This window comes from Rhinichthys klamathensis, unplaced genomic scaffold, assembly GCF_029890125.1.
Source record: "Rhinichthys klamathensis goyatoka isolate OS25496 unplaced genomic scaffold, OSU_Roscu_1.1 h1tg000053l_1, whole genome shotgun sequence".
NCBI classification, from domain to species: Eukaryota; Metazoa; Chordata; class Actinopteri; order Cypriniformes; family Leuciscidae; genus Rhinichthys; species Rhinichthys klamathensis.
In genome coordinates, this window is record NW_026606598.1 from 3,988,348 (window position 1) to 4,005,279 (window position 16,932).

The 16,932-nt window shown below is 40.1% G+C and overlaps 1 protein-coding gene across 3 annotated transcripts in view; it reads left to right on the forward strand.

Annotated features, from left to right (window-relative positions):
- The window catches only part of cdh23 (cadherin-related 23), a 310,447-nt gene that overhangs the window by 241,527 nt on the left and 51,988 nt on the right, over window positions 1–16,932 (forward strand). For all 3 annotated transcript variants that reach the window (XM_056248248.1, XM_056248246.1, XM_056248247.1), the window contains exons 18-26: window positions 734–806; window positions 1,820–1,936; window positions 2,190–2,302; window positions 2,525–2,632; window positions 7,827–8,016; window positions 9,776–9,921; window positions 12,926–13,145; window positions 13,252–13,404; window positions 15,089–15,202. In XM_056248248.1, the coding sequence (XP_056104223.1) occupies window positions 734–806; window positions 1,820–1,936; window positions 2,190–2,302; window positions 2,525–2,632; window positions 7,827–8,016; window positions 9,776–9,921; window positions 12,926–13,145; window positions 13,252–13,404; window positions 15,089–15,202 (1,234 nt within the window). The remainder of the gene's footprint in view (window positions 1–733; window positions 807–1,819; window positions 1,937–2,189; window positions 2,303–2,524; window positions 2,633–7,826; window positions 8,017–9,775; window positions 9,922–12,925; window positions 13,146–13,251; window positions 13,405–15,088; window positions 15,203–16,932) is intronic.

A 16,932-nucleotide genomic window follows, 5' to 3' on the forward strand; every position in this document is an offset into this window, starting at 1 on the left:
GACTACCTCTGGAAGTGGTTGAAAGTGGACAAGCTCACAACGTTTCAGACCCCGTTTACACCTGTATTTAGCATCGTCCCGATTAACCAAAATACATCTTAATACCAGGCGTAAACAGAGCCAGAGTGACATTAATCCAGAATTTTTATCTTTTAATAGAAAAAGGAAAATTATTGTTACGCCACAAGTGCTGCGATTGAGCTTAACTAGTACCGGTAACCCAGAATAATACTTTACCTTTATCCTAGAATCTAGTGAAAACGAAGATTACAGAACCGTCATTTCAGATTTAAGTTCCTCTCACACAAACAGACACAGTTCTGTGTTCGTTCTGAATTAATTGGTTTCCTCTTAGGTTCATTGACTAGGACGGTTAATCCACAGATCATTTCTCTCTGACATTTCTCTGCTCTTTTATTATAATTCTGATTAGACACATTTCATCTGAAAAACAGCAGGGGTTTGACACATCCATGCCTGTGTGTGTGTGTGTGTGTGTGTGTGTGTGTGTTACTTTGTTGAGCTGAATTGAAGTGGTAAAACAGTGTATGTGTCTGATATTGAATAATTTCCCATTGCCACAGCCTGTGAGTTTCCATTAAACCCTAAAAGCACTCCATCAATACATTTAATTACAACCAAAGCATTTTTCACTGTGGAAAATTAATGAGTTAATATTCAAAGACTTTTCAGATACCTAAAACACTGATTTCCTCCCTCCTTCCCTCTGCAGGACCAGAATGACAACCCACCCGAGTTCAGCCTCCCGTCTTATATCGTCAACATACCGGAGAATATCGTTGCAGGTGCATTAACAATTATATTATCAAAAAATGGAAGAATGTATCAACATGTAGTACATGTACAGTGCTCAAAACCTCATGACAACATAACTAGATTCCTGTCAGTGATGATTTACAACGTTCAGCCAGCTGTGCACTAGTTCTGTTCAACGCTAATATAATGTTTTGTGTGAAGAAGTGCTGTTTTCCATGACACACAGGCTTATGGTAGATTTGTTTCAGCTCTGACCACCCAAAATCAGAACCAAAGAGTTCAAATATTACACAGAAAAAATCTAGTTAGAGGTTTGGACTAAACCTGTTAAACTTGTGATTTTTTTAAATCTCTCACTATTATGTTTATATTAGTGTTATATGTTGATTCTCATGCACACCAGACAGAAACAGTCTGCATGACAAGCAATGGAAATACAAATCTAGTCTATTCAGCTTCCATTTTTTTTCTGTGCTGCATCATTTTGGACACATTACAAAACTCCTTGTCTCTAATAATTCATTTTATTATCATTTTTTTTCTTTTTTAAATGATTGTGTTTTAATTTAGCAAGTAGGTTGTGTGCAGGGGGAAAAGAGACAGAGATGTTCACAATTCTCATGCATTTATTCACTAAATGCCTTTATTCCACACAATAGACTCGCCTCCAATCATCAAAGGGAAATTACATTTGCTCTGCGTTTGTGTGTGTGTGTGTGTGTGTCAAGGGTACTGAACACACTCCACTAAAATCTGATAAACCTGAAATCCATAACCCTGTCTCCACCCAATGCACACATTAACCACTTTCTGTCTGAAGACCATCCCTTACACTTTGCCTGTCTATCACTTCATGTTATGTGTTTTTCTCTTCGTTCAGCTGTCTGTCTCACGCAATCATTATCTGATGGTTTGTTTACTTCCTCTTTTCTCTTTTGACTCATGTTTTCTCTCTCTCTCTCTCTCTCTCTCTCTCTCTCTCTCTCTCTCTCTCTCTCTCTCTCTCTCTCTCTCTCTCTCTCTCTCTCTCTCTCTCTGTCAGGAGCTACGGTGTTGTTTGTGAATGCCACTGATCTGGACGCCTCTCGAGAATTTGGTCAGGCCTCTCTCATCTATTCCCTGCAGGGCAGCTCACAGTTCAGACTCAACACGCGTTCAGGTGGGCAACGTCACACACGTTCACACCTGCCCTTTAACCTTTTAACCTTTTTTGGTTCCCATGAGGAAAACGGCTTATAAATCATACTAAGTTATGTTTTTTGAAAATGTAAAAATGCAAAAAGTTTTCTGTGCTGGCTTGGGGGTAGTGTTAGGGTAAGGGGATAGAATATACAGTTTGTACAGTATAAAAATCATTATGTCTATGAAAAGTCCCCTTAAAACATGGAAACCCAACGTGTGTGTGTGTGTAGGAGAGATCACCACTACAGCTCTTCTGGATCGAGAGATGAAGTCTGAGTATATTCTGATCATAAGAGCCGTGGATGGTGGGGTGGGGCCACAACAGAAAATCGGCATCGCTACGGTAACTGATGACTCTTTGGTCTACCTCAGACAGCATCACCTATGTATAAAACTACTTTATGTTACTTGACAGAAGAGTTGTTTATTGTGTCTATTCTTAATAACTAAATGGGTGTCTATTTTCGTATAGCTGTTTCCACCTTACTTTAAATGCAAAGTCACTTGAAGGCATGCATTATAGTTATTTTAAAGTGTTTTAAAGCATGCATATATTTCTCTGCAGGTGAACATCACTATACTGGACATAAATGATAACACCCCCATGTGGCGAGATGAGCCGTATCAAGCAAATGTTGTGGAGATGAGTCCCATCGATACCGACGTCATTACTGTGAGTGCACTGATTTGACCTTTAACCTCTGAACTGACCTTTCAACCTCAAACTGTCCAGACCTTTTATTTTTAAAGCAATATTTCCACAGAAATAGTTTTTGACTGCTTTGTCTGAATAATGGCTCAAATTTCAGTCTGTGTCTCACACAAAGTGATCATGTGGTTTCAAAAGACTACTTATTTTATTTTTTTAATGGTGCGTATAGTTCCCCTTTAGGAAGTAGACAGACGTGGTCTGGTTAGACACCAAAAAGGCTACAATCCCATCATATCCCACCATCTGTATTGATTAGATGAAATGACAAGATATAGAAACTGTGCCTGTTTAAAGCAGAGGTTAGATCCTAATGTCAGCAGGTAAACATGGTTAGTGCTATTGATTTTATGACTAATAATATCTTATAGTTTCTCTCTGAGTCAAATCCCCCCAGTACCCAGAGGAGCAAGTTTCCATCTCCTCTCCGTCTGGAGAAAACCCCTCTGTCCCAGCCTTTGATCGGCTGGAGTTTTGCGGCTGAATTCAAAGTGGGCTCTCACCTCGGTGTCCTTGGAACATTTAATGGAGCTCCTATATGCTCCTATTATTCTATTGCTTGAAGTATGTGAAAGTCCCATCTTGAGGGGGTTTTCCTCCTTTGGTGAATGAATAAATTAGTTCATATGTTAATGTCAGTCATGCCATCTCTACTTTCAGTCTCAGAAGGCACTCCCAGGGACCATTCATAAGTTAGTTAGAGGTTTCCAACATCTAAAACTCCAATATTATGAACTAGCTTTAATGTATTTCCACAAGTCATGGTTCATAAGGTTATCAGTCCACCAGGAAACAACATCTTGTTTACCAGGTTCCCAGACTGCTACAATGAGCACATTTAAAGGTGAAGTGTGTGATTTATGTGCCACTCGTGGCACCAAACAGAACTGTTTTCATGACTTACTCGTCCCGTTGGATTAGTGTTGTTATGTCTGGCTCTGGAACCTCCACTCTTTGAAGAAAGGGTTCTTTCAGCGAACCTTGAATCAAACAGCTCATAAACGTACTTTATGACTAGAAGAAATTGAAATAATCTGTTAAACATGAAAGTATTATGCATTCATTTAAGACATTTCTCCTTATATAGAACCTCTTTGTCAAAGGTTTTGTATTTAAAATCGAGTCAAGAACCCTAGGCTTCTACATAGAACCTTTTTCCCTAAGACTGTACAAATGAAGAACAAGTCAGTTGGATTTGCCAAAGTTTACTAGTTTCATGGCATCAGATCGTTTTAAAGATGTTTAAGGTTTTTGTTTGAGGCAATTAGTAAATCAAATATCCAAAAAGCACAGCTATATACACTCACCTAAAGGATTATTAGGAACACCTGTTCAATTTCTCATTAATGCAATTATCTAATCAACCAATCACATGGCAGTTGCTTCAATGCATTTAGGGGTGTGGTCCTGGTCAAGACAATCTCCTGAACTCCAAACTGAATGTCAGAATGGGAAAGAAAGGTGATTTAAGCAATTTTGAGCGTGGCATGGTTGTTGGTGCCAGACGGGCCGGTCTGAGTATTTCACAATCTGCTCAGCTACTGGGATTTTCACACACAACCATTTCTAGGGTTTACAAAGAATGGTGTGAAAAGGGAAAAACATCCAGTATGTGGCAGTCCAGTGGGCGAAAATGCCTTGTTGATGCTAGAGGTCAGAGGAGAATGGGCCGACTGATTCAAGCTGATAGAAGAGCAACTTTGACTGAAATAACCACTCATTACAACCGAGGTATGCAGCAAAGCATTTGTGAAGCCACAACACGCACAACCTTGAGGCGGATGGGCTACAACAGCAGAAGACCCCACCGGGTACCACTCATTTCCACTACAAATAGGAAAAAGAGGCTAAAATTTGCAAGAGCTCACCAAAATTGGACAGTTGAAGACTGGAAAAATGTTGCCTGGTCTGATGAGTCTCGATTTCTGTTGAGACATTCAGATGGTAGAGTCAGAATTTGGCGTAAACAGAATGAGAACATGGATCCATCATGCATTGTTACCACTGTGCAGGCTGGTGCTGGTGGTGTAATGGTGTGGGGGATGTTTTCTTGGCACACTTTAGGCCCCTTAGTGCCAATTGGGCATCGTTTAAATGCCACGGCCTACCTGAGCATTGTTTCTGACCATGTCCATCCCTTTATGGCCACCATGTACCCATCCTCTGACTTCCAGTAGGATAATGCACCATGTCACAAAGCTCGAATCATTTCAAATTGGTTTCTTGAACATGACAATGAGTTCACTGTACTAAAATGGCCCCCACAGTCACCAGATCTCAACCCAATAGAGCATCTTTGTGAAGTGGTGGAACGGGAGCTTCGTGCCCTGGATGTGCATCCCACAAATCTCCATCAACTGCAAGATGCTATCCTATCAATATGGGCCAACATTTCTAAAGAATGCTTTCAGCACCTTGTTGAATCAATGCCACGTAGAATTAAGGCAGTTCTGAAGGCGAAAGGGGGTCAAACACAGTATTAGTATGGTGTTCCTAATAATCCTTTAGGTGAGTGTATATTACATTTTTACTTTTGGTTGGACTGAAATTCTGACCACTAGACACAATTTCTGCTATTTTTTGGTGTTGACTGCTGTGTCATTATTTAAGTGAACTATTAGTTTGTTGCACACTTTATTAACATTACTGTTGTATCAATGATTTCAGATTTATCTGCCACTAAACTTCACAGTCTCAATAAGCCAGACCTTTGGCTGTTGTCATAGAAGTGTCGCCTTTGACTTCTCCATGGGGAGTTGTAAGACATTGAGGCATCCATGAATTGTAAAAAAAAAACACTTGAAATACTCATCCAGATTACAGAATATTTTGGGCGAGAATCGCCTACTTTCAATCACCATCCAGTCAGCCACTTTATTAGGTACTCCTTGCTAGTACTGGGTTGGACCCACTTTTGCTTTCAAAACTGCCTTAAATATTTCTGGCATGGATTCAGCAAGGTTCTGGAAACATTACTCAGAGATTTTGGTCCATATTGACATGATACCATCACACAGTTTGAGGCTGCACATTCATGATGGCGAATCTCCCGTTCCAGCACATCCCAATGGTGCTCTGATGGATTGAGATTTACGTTTTCACAATCTTCTATTGTCAAATTTTGGTGAGCCTGTGTGAACTGTGGCTTCAGTTTGCTGTTCTTAGCTGACAGGAGTGGCACAGGTGTGTTTTCTGCTTCTGTATCAAGGTTTGATGTGTTGAGCGTTCAGAGATGCTCTTCTGCAGACCTCGGTTGTAACGAGTGTATATTTGAGTTACTGTTGCCTTTCTATCAGCTGAAACCAGTCTGGCTTTTCTCCTCTGACCTCTGGCATCAACCAGGCATTTTCACCCACGAACTGCCGCTCACTGGATATCTTCTCTTTTTCGGACCATTCTCTGTAAACCCTAGAGATGGTTGTGCGTGAAAATCCCAGTAGTTTAGCAGTTTCTAAAAAAAACTCAGACCAGCCCGTCTGCCACCAACAACAATGCCACGTTAAAAAAATTTCAGCCAGATCTTGTACATTTTGCATGCAGTATAAATCTAAACTGTGGGCGATATCTGTGGACGTGGCATCTGAGGAAAAAGCGATCTGATACTGTTTTACAGTATATTGGAAAAAACTATTGAATTTGAGATGTGGGTGTTCAAGTTAAATGTGGTCAGTCCTTTAGAGACCTTAAACTCAGCTTGTAAACGTTTTATAGTGGCTCTGTCTTTGGATAAATATGCCACTGATTGTCCTTTAATTAACAAGCCAGTACTGAACTTCATTAGGAGGTTCCGATGACTAATTAAAATGTAGCCCAGAGTCAAGTGCATACTTGATTACCCTGCTGGACACTGTGCAGGAGAGAGAGAGATGAAACAGAACAAAGGAAGAAATGGATGGATAATTTTAATCACAGAACAGTGGATGTAAAAACTAAATGTTTTAAAGCTTTTGACTTCCACTGGTCAAGACTTCCACAATCAGTCTATTTACCAGTCAAAACAGTGGTATTGTGTGATCTAATCAGTATATAGTATATATACACACAGTATATTATATAGATCATTTACTCACTATCATGTCAATTCAGACTTCTTTTATCTGATGATTTACAGAATACCCAAGCTATTCTTTTCCGTGCAGCATACAGTAATGTTTGGGGTTTTTGAAGGAAGTCTCTTATGCTCACCAAGGCTGCATTTATTTGATCCAAAATACAGTAAAAACATGAATATTGTGAAATATTTGTATAATTTAAATGAACTGTTTTCTATTTCAGTATATTTTAAAAAGTAATTTATTCCTGTGATGTCAAAGCTGAATTGTCAGCATCATTACTCCAGTCTTCAGTGTCACATGATCCTTCAGAAATCATTCTAATATGCTGATTTGCTGCTCAAAAGACATTTCTTATTATCATATCATGTTGAAAACAGTTGTGCTGCTTAATATTTTTGTGGGATCGTGATAAAAAAAAACTCTTTTGAACAATATAGTGTTTACAACATAGATGATTTTCACTGAATAACAGTTTAATTTTCAACCTGTTTTTCACACAAAGCTATCATGTGACCTCAGAAGACTATGAACACAGATCACATGACCTACTTTTATGATATGTGATATATGATGGTTATTTATTATTCTCTCTTCCCTGTATTCTTTCATATGAAGAAAGCAATGAGACTTTCTGCAAGGCATACAAATGACTGCAGGAGAACATATTTTAACATCGCAAAATCACACACATCAACTTTAAATTGGTCTGTAAACATGCCCGAATAAATGTGTGTAAAATTAAATCCCTCAGAGTTCAATTCAATTAGATAAAGTTTACATTAGACCCTTGCCATTCATCACCCGTTTAAACTCCCTCGAATCAATGAAGAACACAGTCGTCTGGTCCTTCCTGTTTTAATAATTAAAGACTTACAGAACCTTTGTTCTCTAATGACCAATTAAGTGATTTTCAGTGCTTTCCACACCAGCACTGTGAATAATTGATTGGCTCTTTTAGAAAAAATAACAGCCAGGCTTTTATACAGTTATGCCCCATGCATAAATCTCCCATCATGCCATTCTGTGGGGAGAGGATTGGTGTGATTTAATTTCTGCACCTTGGAACTCTGTTTTGTGACTCATTTTTCTTTTTCTCTTTGCAGATATTAGCGGTGGACCCTGATTATGGTGATAATGGGACGGTGGTTTATTCCATAAATCCAGAGAACCCCTTCTACACCATCAACCGCAACACTGGGAAGATCCGCACCAGTGGAGCTGTGCTGGACAGAGAGAGTCAAAACGCCCGGTCCGCACAGCTTATGAGGACCATCATTGTCTCTGCTATCGACCGTAAGCAACTCTCAGCTGTCCCATAATGCCTCTCTCTCTCTCGCTGAGGCCACAATAAAGCTAGTTTTACAGTCGCCAACCTTCGGTGTCTTTAAATCATGCTAACACACCAGTCTTCGCATATCTCCAGTATAAAGTTTGTATGTTGTGCACAGTATGTAAACTTTGTACACACTACAGTTCTAAAGTTAATACTTTAAGAATTATTCATGCATTACATTTAACAAAAGTGGCAGTGAATACATTTATAATGCTACAAAAAGATTTGTATTTCAAATAAATGCTGTTCTTTTGAACTTTCTATTCATCATATAATCCTGAAAAATAAAATGTGATACATTAAGACTGGAGTAATGATGCTAAAAATTCAGCTCTGTCATCACAGGAATAAATTACATTTTAAAATATATTTAAATAGTTTTTTTCTGTATGTTTAGTCAAATGCATAAGAGATTTAATTGAGCGTAAGAGACTTCTTTCAAAAACTTGACCTTTCACAAACTGAATGAAATCAGATTAAAAAAATTATTTTATTTTTTCCAAGATTCATTAATTCCAAGATATCCATGTGCTGTATTTTAGAACCACAATATTATATGTCAAAGTTTGTATTCATGTTGATCATTGGCTAATTCTATTTCACTTAAAAATAGTATGCCGTGTATATGGCGGCAAATCAATGCCAATAATAACCGAGCGCACAACTGATGCTGGCGCGCGCGGTAAATGACTTCCGCGAGAGGATAACAGATCTTTAAAAGTTAGATGATTAAGATCACTATATAATATTTTAATATCTAATTTGCTGGGTTTAAGCTGGGTTTAATAATTTGCTAGGTTTAATTTTGTTCCTCTGTATTCTGTAGCAAATTCTGAAAAGGCATTTATAAGCTATAATTCATGCTGTGTACTGTATCTTAACTTGAGAAGCCAGAACCCCATTTACATTTAATAGAAAACATAATGAACCACTTATATTACGTAAAAATGTATAAAAATGTGGGTACATTTGCAATACTAATAACCATGGATATGCGTCATTACAGTCTGTAAATATCTCTTAACAACACAATGCAATCACTAGTAAGACTTCCTGTTAATAAAGTATCTGGGAAGAATCTATTCTATATTAACAATGCATTAAATCACATTACACATTAATAAACCACAATAAATAAAACAAATTAAGTGATGTCTCATGTCTCAAGTCAAGTGAATTACTGATTTCCGGAAAAGGGGAAGTAACCAATGACATTTGAGGTTATTAAAACAGTAAGTCCCGCCCCTCGACTGCCAAAAATAAAACTGTTCGAGCGAGCAAAAGCAGCAGGCGAGAGCAGATGGAGCGCGAGAGCGTGGGGAATGAGCGTGCAGAGGAGATGTCATGCGGGCGCGTGTTTTTTGAATGAGCTCGCGAGTTCCCGTTTCCTCGCATGTAGATCTGTTATCCTCTTGCGGAAGTCATTTACCGCGCGCCCCAGCATCAGTTGTGCGCTCGGTTATTATTGGCATTGATTTGCCGCCATACGTGTATACCGTGCAGTATTCACTTAGTAAGGTGTTACTCCTTTCCAAACACATCCTTTGTTTTGTCTGCCTTCTCACAGTTTGTCTTTCTCCCTCTATTAGTTGTGTTTGACAATATCAACTGATATTTCTTGAAAGAATTCCTTCCCCCTCAGTGGATCTAATGACTACAGAAAACTCAGATAAGTTATGCCATATGTGAGTATTCTCTTTGTTGTGCTGCCCTCCTCAGGTGGGACACCTCCACTGCGCTCTTCAGCCAGCGCTACGGTGTATGTGAACCTCCTGGACCTCAATGACAACGATCCTGCCTTTCTCAACCTCCCATTTGTTGCTGAAGTACCAGAGGGGCTTCCTATTGGATCGTCTGTCTTCAGGGTTAGCATTTGGTTGATCCACAGGGACTGAAAGTTCACTGATTAAATATTCAACAATCATTTCATTTTAGTATGCTGGCCCGGCGGGTTTATATCCTCATTTGAAATATATTTTTAAAATAAACCAAGCAATAATTGCAATTTGACAGACAGTAATCACCAGGCATTTTCACTGTATGAAAATGAGCAGATTTGATATTTTGATAACTACGTTGGGAAATTGCCTGGAAAAATGCATCATGGTATCCACAAAAAAATTAAGTAGCACAACTGTTTTTAACATGGGCAATAACTAGAAAGTAAAGTTCGTTGGGAAAAACTTTTATGTTGGCTTGACAAAGCCTTAAAGCAGGGGTCTCAAACTCAACTTAACTGGGGGCCGCTGGAGTTAGAGTCGGGGTCAGGCTGGGCCGCATCAAGTATTCCACAAAAAATAGTATTCAAGTATTCCAAAAAAGGAGCACAACTGATCCAATCTTCTCAATATTTATTATTAACGTTTCTTCTGAACTGTTCCTCTGAATTTGAACATTCCTTTCTGTACATGATTGGTTCTTCATGAGCTGTCCTTCTGACAGTTGAAGTTCATTTTACAAACTTTCTTTGTCTATAACACATATTTGTGATATTTATATTTGCTTATGTCCTTTTTATTTTCTTTATACAACACATTAATGATATTGAATGTTTTTTTTGGAAGGCACATTTCCTTTTATTATACTTAGAAAAACAATTATTGCTTTTGAAATACAAATATTTGCAGTCATGTCTGCCCGTCTTATTGAATTCTTTCTACACATGTATAGTGTCTCAGGCAAATACTGCACAAATCAAAGCAAACCTTCTTATCAACCTGTTGGACACATATTACAAGCTCAAAATGATTATTCTCACATTGTTTTAGAGCAGGGTCTCTCTCCAACACGTCGCTCCCGTTCACATATCGCGCTCACATATTTTGCGCGCTCAAGTTCGTTATTTCAAATGTAGGTGCGCGGCAAGCGTGCTCATAATTGAAGCGACGCGCTCATTGTTTCCAGGCGCAGTATGTTTGTACTTCGCGGTTGTCTATGACAACTTTTGACAACAAACCCACCGTAAACTGTCACGAGACTATCTATGGTAGCCCATAAGGGATAAAAAAAAAAATATATTTTTAAAAAACGCGGCACACGCAACGACGGGCCGCACTAACATTAAACTTTAATGTCAAGTAGGGGGCCACAAAATATCACCCGGCCCGCGGGCCGCGAGTTTGAGACCCCTGCCTTAAAGGGTTAGTTCACCCAAAAATGAAAATGATGTCATTAATGACTCACCCTCATGTCGTTCCAAGCCCGTAAGACCTCCGTTCATCTTCGGAACACAGTTTCAGATATTTTAGATTTAGTCCGAGAGCTTTCTGTTCCTCCATTGAAAATCTATACACGGTATACTGTCCTTGTCCAGAAAGGAAATAAAGACATCATCAAAGTAGTCCATGTGACATCAGTGGGTTAGTTAGAATTGTTTGAAGCATCGAAAATACATTTTGGTCCAAAAATAACAAAAATGTATTCAGCAAAATCGTGTGAAAATGAGCTTCCTAGCATGATTTATCATGTTGTTGTTAGCATGTCTTAGCATGTGTCCAGCGTTATTTTACATTTTGCTGACATGTTTTAATACATTGCTAGCATGAATCAACATGTTCTGAGCATTTTTGGCATGTTACTAGCATGAATTACCAAAACACTAAATGTTTCTAGCATGTTTTAGCACATTGCTAGATTGTTTTAACATGTTGCTGGTATGTTTTAACACATTGTTAACATGTTTTAGCGCATTGCTAGATTGTTTTAACATGTTGCTGGTATGTTTTAACACATTGTTAACATGTTTTAGCATGTTGCTAGTATGTTTTTAACACATTGCTAACACATGAATTAGCATGCTGTTAGTATGTTTTGGCTCATTTTTAACATGAATTATCATGTTGCCAGCATGTGTTTGCACTTTGCTATCATAAATTACCATGTTGCTGGCATGTTTTAACACATTGTTAAAGGGATACTCCACTTTTTTTGGAAATAGGCTCATTTTACAACTCCCCCAGAGTTAAACTTTTGAGTTTTACCGTTTTTAAATCCATTCAGCCGATCTCCGGTTCTGGCGGCACCACTTTTAGCATAGCTTAGCATACATCATTGAAGTGGACAAGACCATTAGCATTTCTAAAAAAAAAAATGACCAAAGAGTTTCGATATTTTTCCTATTTAAAACTTGACTCTTCTGTAGTTACATCGTGCACTAAGACCGACGGAAAATGTAAAGTTGTGATTTTCTAGGCTGATATGGCTAGGAATTATACTCTCATTCCTGCGTAATAATCAAGAAACTTTACTGCCGTACCATGAGAGCAGCAGGCGTAATGATATGACGCAGCGCCTGAAAATAGTTCAGTGTTGACGGAAGGTAGCCTATTTTCAGGCGCTGCGTCATATCATTACGCCTGCTGCACTCATGGTACGGCAGTAAAGTTTCTTGATTATTACGCAGGAATGAGAGTATAATTCCTAGCCATATCAGCCTAGAAAATCACAACTTTACATTTTCCGTCGGTCTTAGTCCACGATGTAACTACAGAAGAGTCAAGTTTTAAATAGGAAAAATATCGAAACACTTAGGTCATTTTTATTTTAGAAATGCTAATGGTCTTGTCCACTTCAATGATGTATGCTAAGCTATGCTAAAAGTGGTACCGCCAGAACCGGAGATCGGCTGAATCTGGATTCAAAAACGGTAAAACTCAACAATTAAGTTGAGTTGTCTGGGGGAGTTGTAAAATGAGCCTATTTCCAAAAAAAGTGGAGTATCCCTTTAACATGAATTAGCATGTTTTTTGCACTAACATAATTGAACATGTTGCTAACATGGTCATCTTTGATTCAATGTTGAGGTCTAATGAAGTTCTTGTAATAAAACTGTCCTGTGCTCGTCTGCCCCCTGCTGGTTTCCTCCCTCAGGTGCAGGTGCAGGACCCTGATGAAGGTGACAATGGCGCGGTTACCATGGCGCTTCAGATGGGGATGCCGCGGCTGGACTTCAGGCTCAACATCACCACAGGAATTCTGGTTTCCACGGCAGTGCTGGACCGCGAGCAGATTGGCCAGTATTATCTGAGAATTATTGCGTATGACGCAGGCCAGTTTCCACGAACATCCACGAGCACTCTCACTATCACAGGTACAGAGCAGGAGGACCAATCACTGTCCGGCTGTCAATACCTCGTGTTCAAAAGCAAATGCTGAATGATGTTATTGTGTGTGTGTGTGTGTCTCTTTCTGTGCAGTTTTGGACATGAATGATGAGACGCCAACCTTCTTTCCCAGCGTTTATAACGTATCGTTGGATGAGAGCGTGCCCCGTGATTATGTGCTGGTCAGACTGAACTGCACAGACAATGACGCGGGTCTTAACGCAGAGCTCAGCTATTTTATCACAGGTCAGAGTGCAGAAGGTCACAGATCAGAGGGTGTGAATGAGTTTGTGCTGATGGAGCAACACTGTGGGATTTTGGCTGGGTCTGCTGTGACCCACAGTGACTCGCTTTCAGCAAATGTGAATCTAAGGCTAAGGCTGCATTTTAAGGCATCATAGCCTTAACAACACAGCATTCTAGTCTCTAAATATTAGGCCTGTAGCGGCGCGTCGATGACGTCGGCGCTTCGACGTCAAAATTTCGTCGACGTCATATTTTTTTGTCGACGCTTCTTTATTTATTTATGTATTTATTTTTTTGCACCGTTCCCGGCGGTACAGCTCGCCACACACACGTGGGAGACCGAAACATTGCAGAATCGAGGACGAAACAGCAACCTCTTCACAGAATTCACAACAAAGCCATGCAAAAGTCCCAACAAAAGAAAAAGTCCTAAAAAACCCCAGCTCGCACTAAATCATCGAAGGTATGGGAATACTTCAAATTTAGTCCCAAACGTAAAGGTGTCGTTATTTGCGCTCTTTGTCAAATGGAGTTGACATCCCAAGTCTCCCGCATAGTGATAGCGGCTCCCTGATGACCGCAAATTAGTTAAAATCTCCCGGAATCTAGAGCTCGCGAGCTCCAAACCGTGTAGCGCACGCAGAGAGGGAGAGAGCGAGAGACCTTGCGCGTGTGTGTGCAAATGTGCGTGTGTGCCTTATGAAGCGCATGTAAACCCCACCCCCGTCAACAAAACCGAAAAATCAGTCCGGATGTTTTTTATGAGCACTGAAAACATTAAAATGAGCACCACATCCAAGTGTGATAGGGCTCATTTGAGTAGCCTACCAAACATTTTACAGTGTAGATACTCTGTAAGAACCAGATCAAAATTGTTGTGCATTGAATGTGCACTCCTGCAATTTCCATGTTACAAAAAAGAATCGTTCAATTAGTCGTTAGATTAGTCGACTAATCGATAAAATAATCGACAGACTAATCGTTTAATTAATAATCGTTTACCCCAGCCCTACTAAATATACCCTAGGCCAACGTATTGAGCTCAGCATTGTGCTCAGTTACAAGAAGACAGATGAAGCTCATTCAATTGTGAAAAGTGATAACTTTCTTTAGTTTGTAATGTTGCTGGTTGAGCATGAAAAAGGTCTGCAAAGATACAAAGTTTCTGAACTCCCTGAAACACATCCATTGTAGTCTTCAGTTTTATTCTGGGAACAAACACGCCACAATATTCCTAATTTAAATAATTCCCGCCCAAGGCATACACAAAATAAAGGGGCGGTGCCTAGTTGAGTTGCGTTAGTAGTGTGTTAAAACTCGCGGTTATGGTAAGTGGTGTGAAATTTCCTAAACACACTCGAAGCGGTTGACCAATCACAACACACTGGTCCAGCCGTCCAATCAGAGCACATTGTGCTTTTCGGAAGGAGTGGCTTCATAGAGACAGGAACTGAACAAAGTGTTACTGACAGAGAGGTGCTGCAACAATGTCAAATATGTACCAATATGTAACAACATGCTAATCTCAAACTCCATTGAAATCAATTGTGCATTAGTGTGACAACACAGGTAGCCCATTCAAAATCAGTCAATTACGATGTTCCATCTTTGAAGGCAGCACACTAGGGTTTGGGACAGAGCCGTGATTTGTGATTTCTCAGCCTGTGTTTATGTGTCCCAATAGGAGGGAACCAAGATGGAAAGTTTAGCGTGGGCTTCCGGACCGGTGTGGTACGGACCGTGGTGGGTCTGGATCGGGAGACTCAGGGCTCGTACAGGCTGGTGATTGAAGCGATTGGTGAGTTTCATATAGGTGTTAAAACAACTGGTTATGCATGTCTGCATGCATATGTGGTATGATCTTTTGCAGTTTCCTGTGCGAATGACATTGAATTGAAAGAAGTGTTGTGGTTTCCTGTTTGAGCTGTGCAGCTTTCAGAAATATGCCAGCTGTTCTAATACCAGTTTGATTAGCTTCTATGAAAATACGCTGTCCACTTTTTTCAATACTGAGAAGTTCATCATTGTACTTATCTGATAAGTAAAAACACTCTTGCAAGTCATTTTGCATACAAGAATATATATATATATATATACATACATACATACATGCATACATACACAATTCTGACTTTATAACTTGCAATAACATCAAATAAAAATTTTCAGAATAATAATAATTATATATATATCATTGATAGTTATAAAGTCAGAATTGCAATATATCGCAATTATATATCTTTATATATATATTATTTAATATTATGTATATATTTTATTTATTTTGTATATTAATATTTCATATATATATATATATATATTTTGCAACACATTTTACACCAATACAAGTAAATGTGGTAGGCAAAAACTGTCTAGGTTTGTCTTTCATGGGTCTTTTTTTTTTTTTAGCACAGTCATGTTGCTGTTGCTTGGCACAACTATTGGTTATTTAAAAATGACTAGTATTACCATGCAACACCAGTGAAGATATTAGTCATCAAGGCTTTATTGGTCCTTCATTAGTCAAGGGCTTTATTGTGCATTTTTATGTTCCTATCAGTGTTCCCATGGTCATGGAAAACCTGGAACTATTAGCTATAATGCAAATTAGAATGGATCCATCCATCCATCCATCTTCTTCCGCTTATCCGGGGCCGGGTCGCGGGGGCAGCAGTCTAAGCAGAGATGCCCAGACTTCCCTCTCCCTGGACACTTCCTCCAGCTCTTCCGGGGGGACACCGAGGCGTTCCCAGGCCAGCCGGGAGACATAGTCTCTCCAGCGTGTCCTAGGTCTTCCCCGGGGTCTCCTCCCAGTGGGACGTACCCGGAACACCTCCCCGGGAAGGCGTCCAGGAGGCATCCGAAACAGATGCCCGAGCCACCTCAGCTGACCCCTCTCGGTGTGGAGGAGCAGCGGCTCTACTCTGAGCTCCTCCCGAGTGACCGAGCTTCTCACCCTATCTCTAAGGGATCGCCCAGCCACCCTGCGGAGAAAGCTCATTTCGGCCGCCTGTATCCGGGATCTTGTCCTTTCGGTCATGACCCAAAGCTCATGACCATAGGTGAGAGTAGGAACGTAGATTGACCGGTAAATCGAGAGCTTTGCCTTACGGCTCAGCTCTTTCTTCACCACAACAGACCGGTACATCGACCGCATTACTGCAGAAGCTGCACCGATCCGTCTGTCAATCTCCCGTTCCATCCTTCCCTCACTCGTGAACAAAACCCCAAGATACTTAAACTCCTCCACTTGAGGAAGGATCTCTCCACCAACCTGAAGTGAGCAAGCCGCCCTTTTCCGACTGAGGACCATGGCCTCGGATTTGGAGGCGCTGATTCTCATCCCAGCCGCTTCACACTCGGCTGCAAACCGTCCCAGTGCACGCTGAAGGTCCTGGTGTGAGGGGGCCAACACGACAACATCATCCGCAAAGAGCAGAGACGAAATCGCGTGGTCCCCCAACCTGACACCCTCCGGCCCCTGGCTGCGCCTAGAAATTCTGTCCATAAAAATTATGAACAGAACCG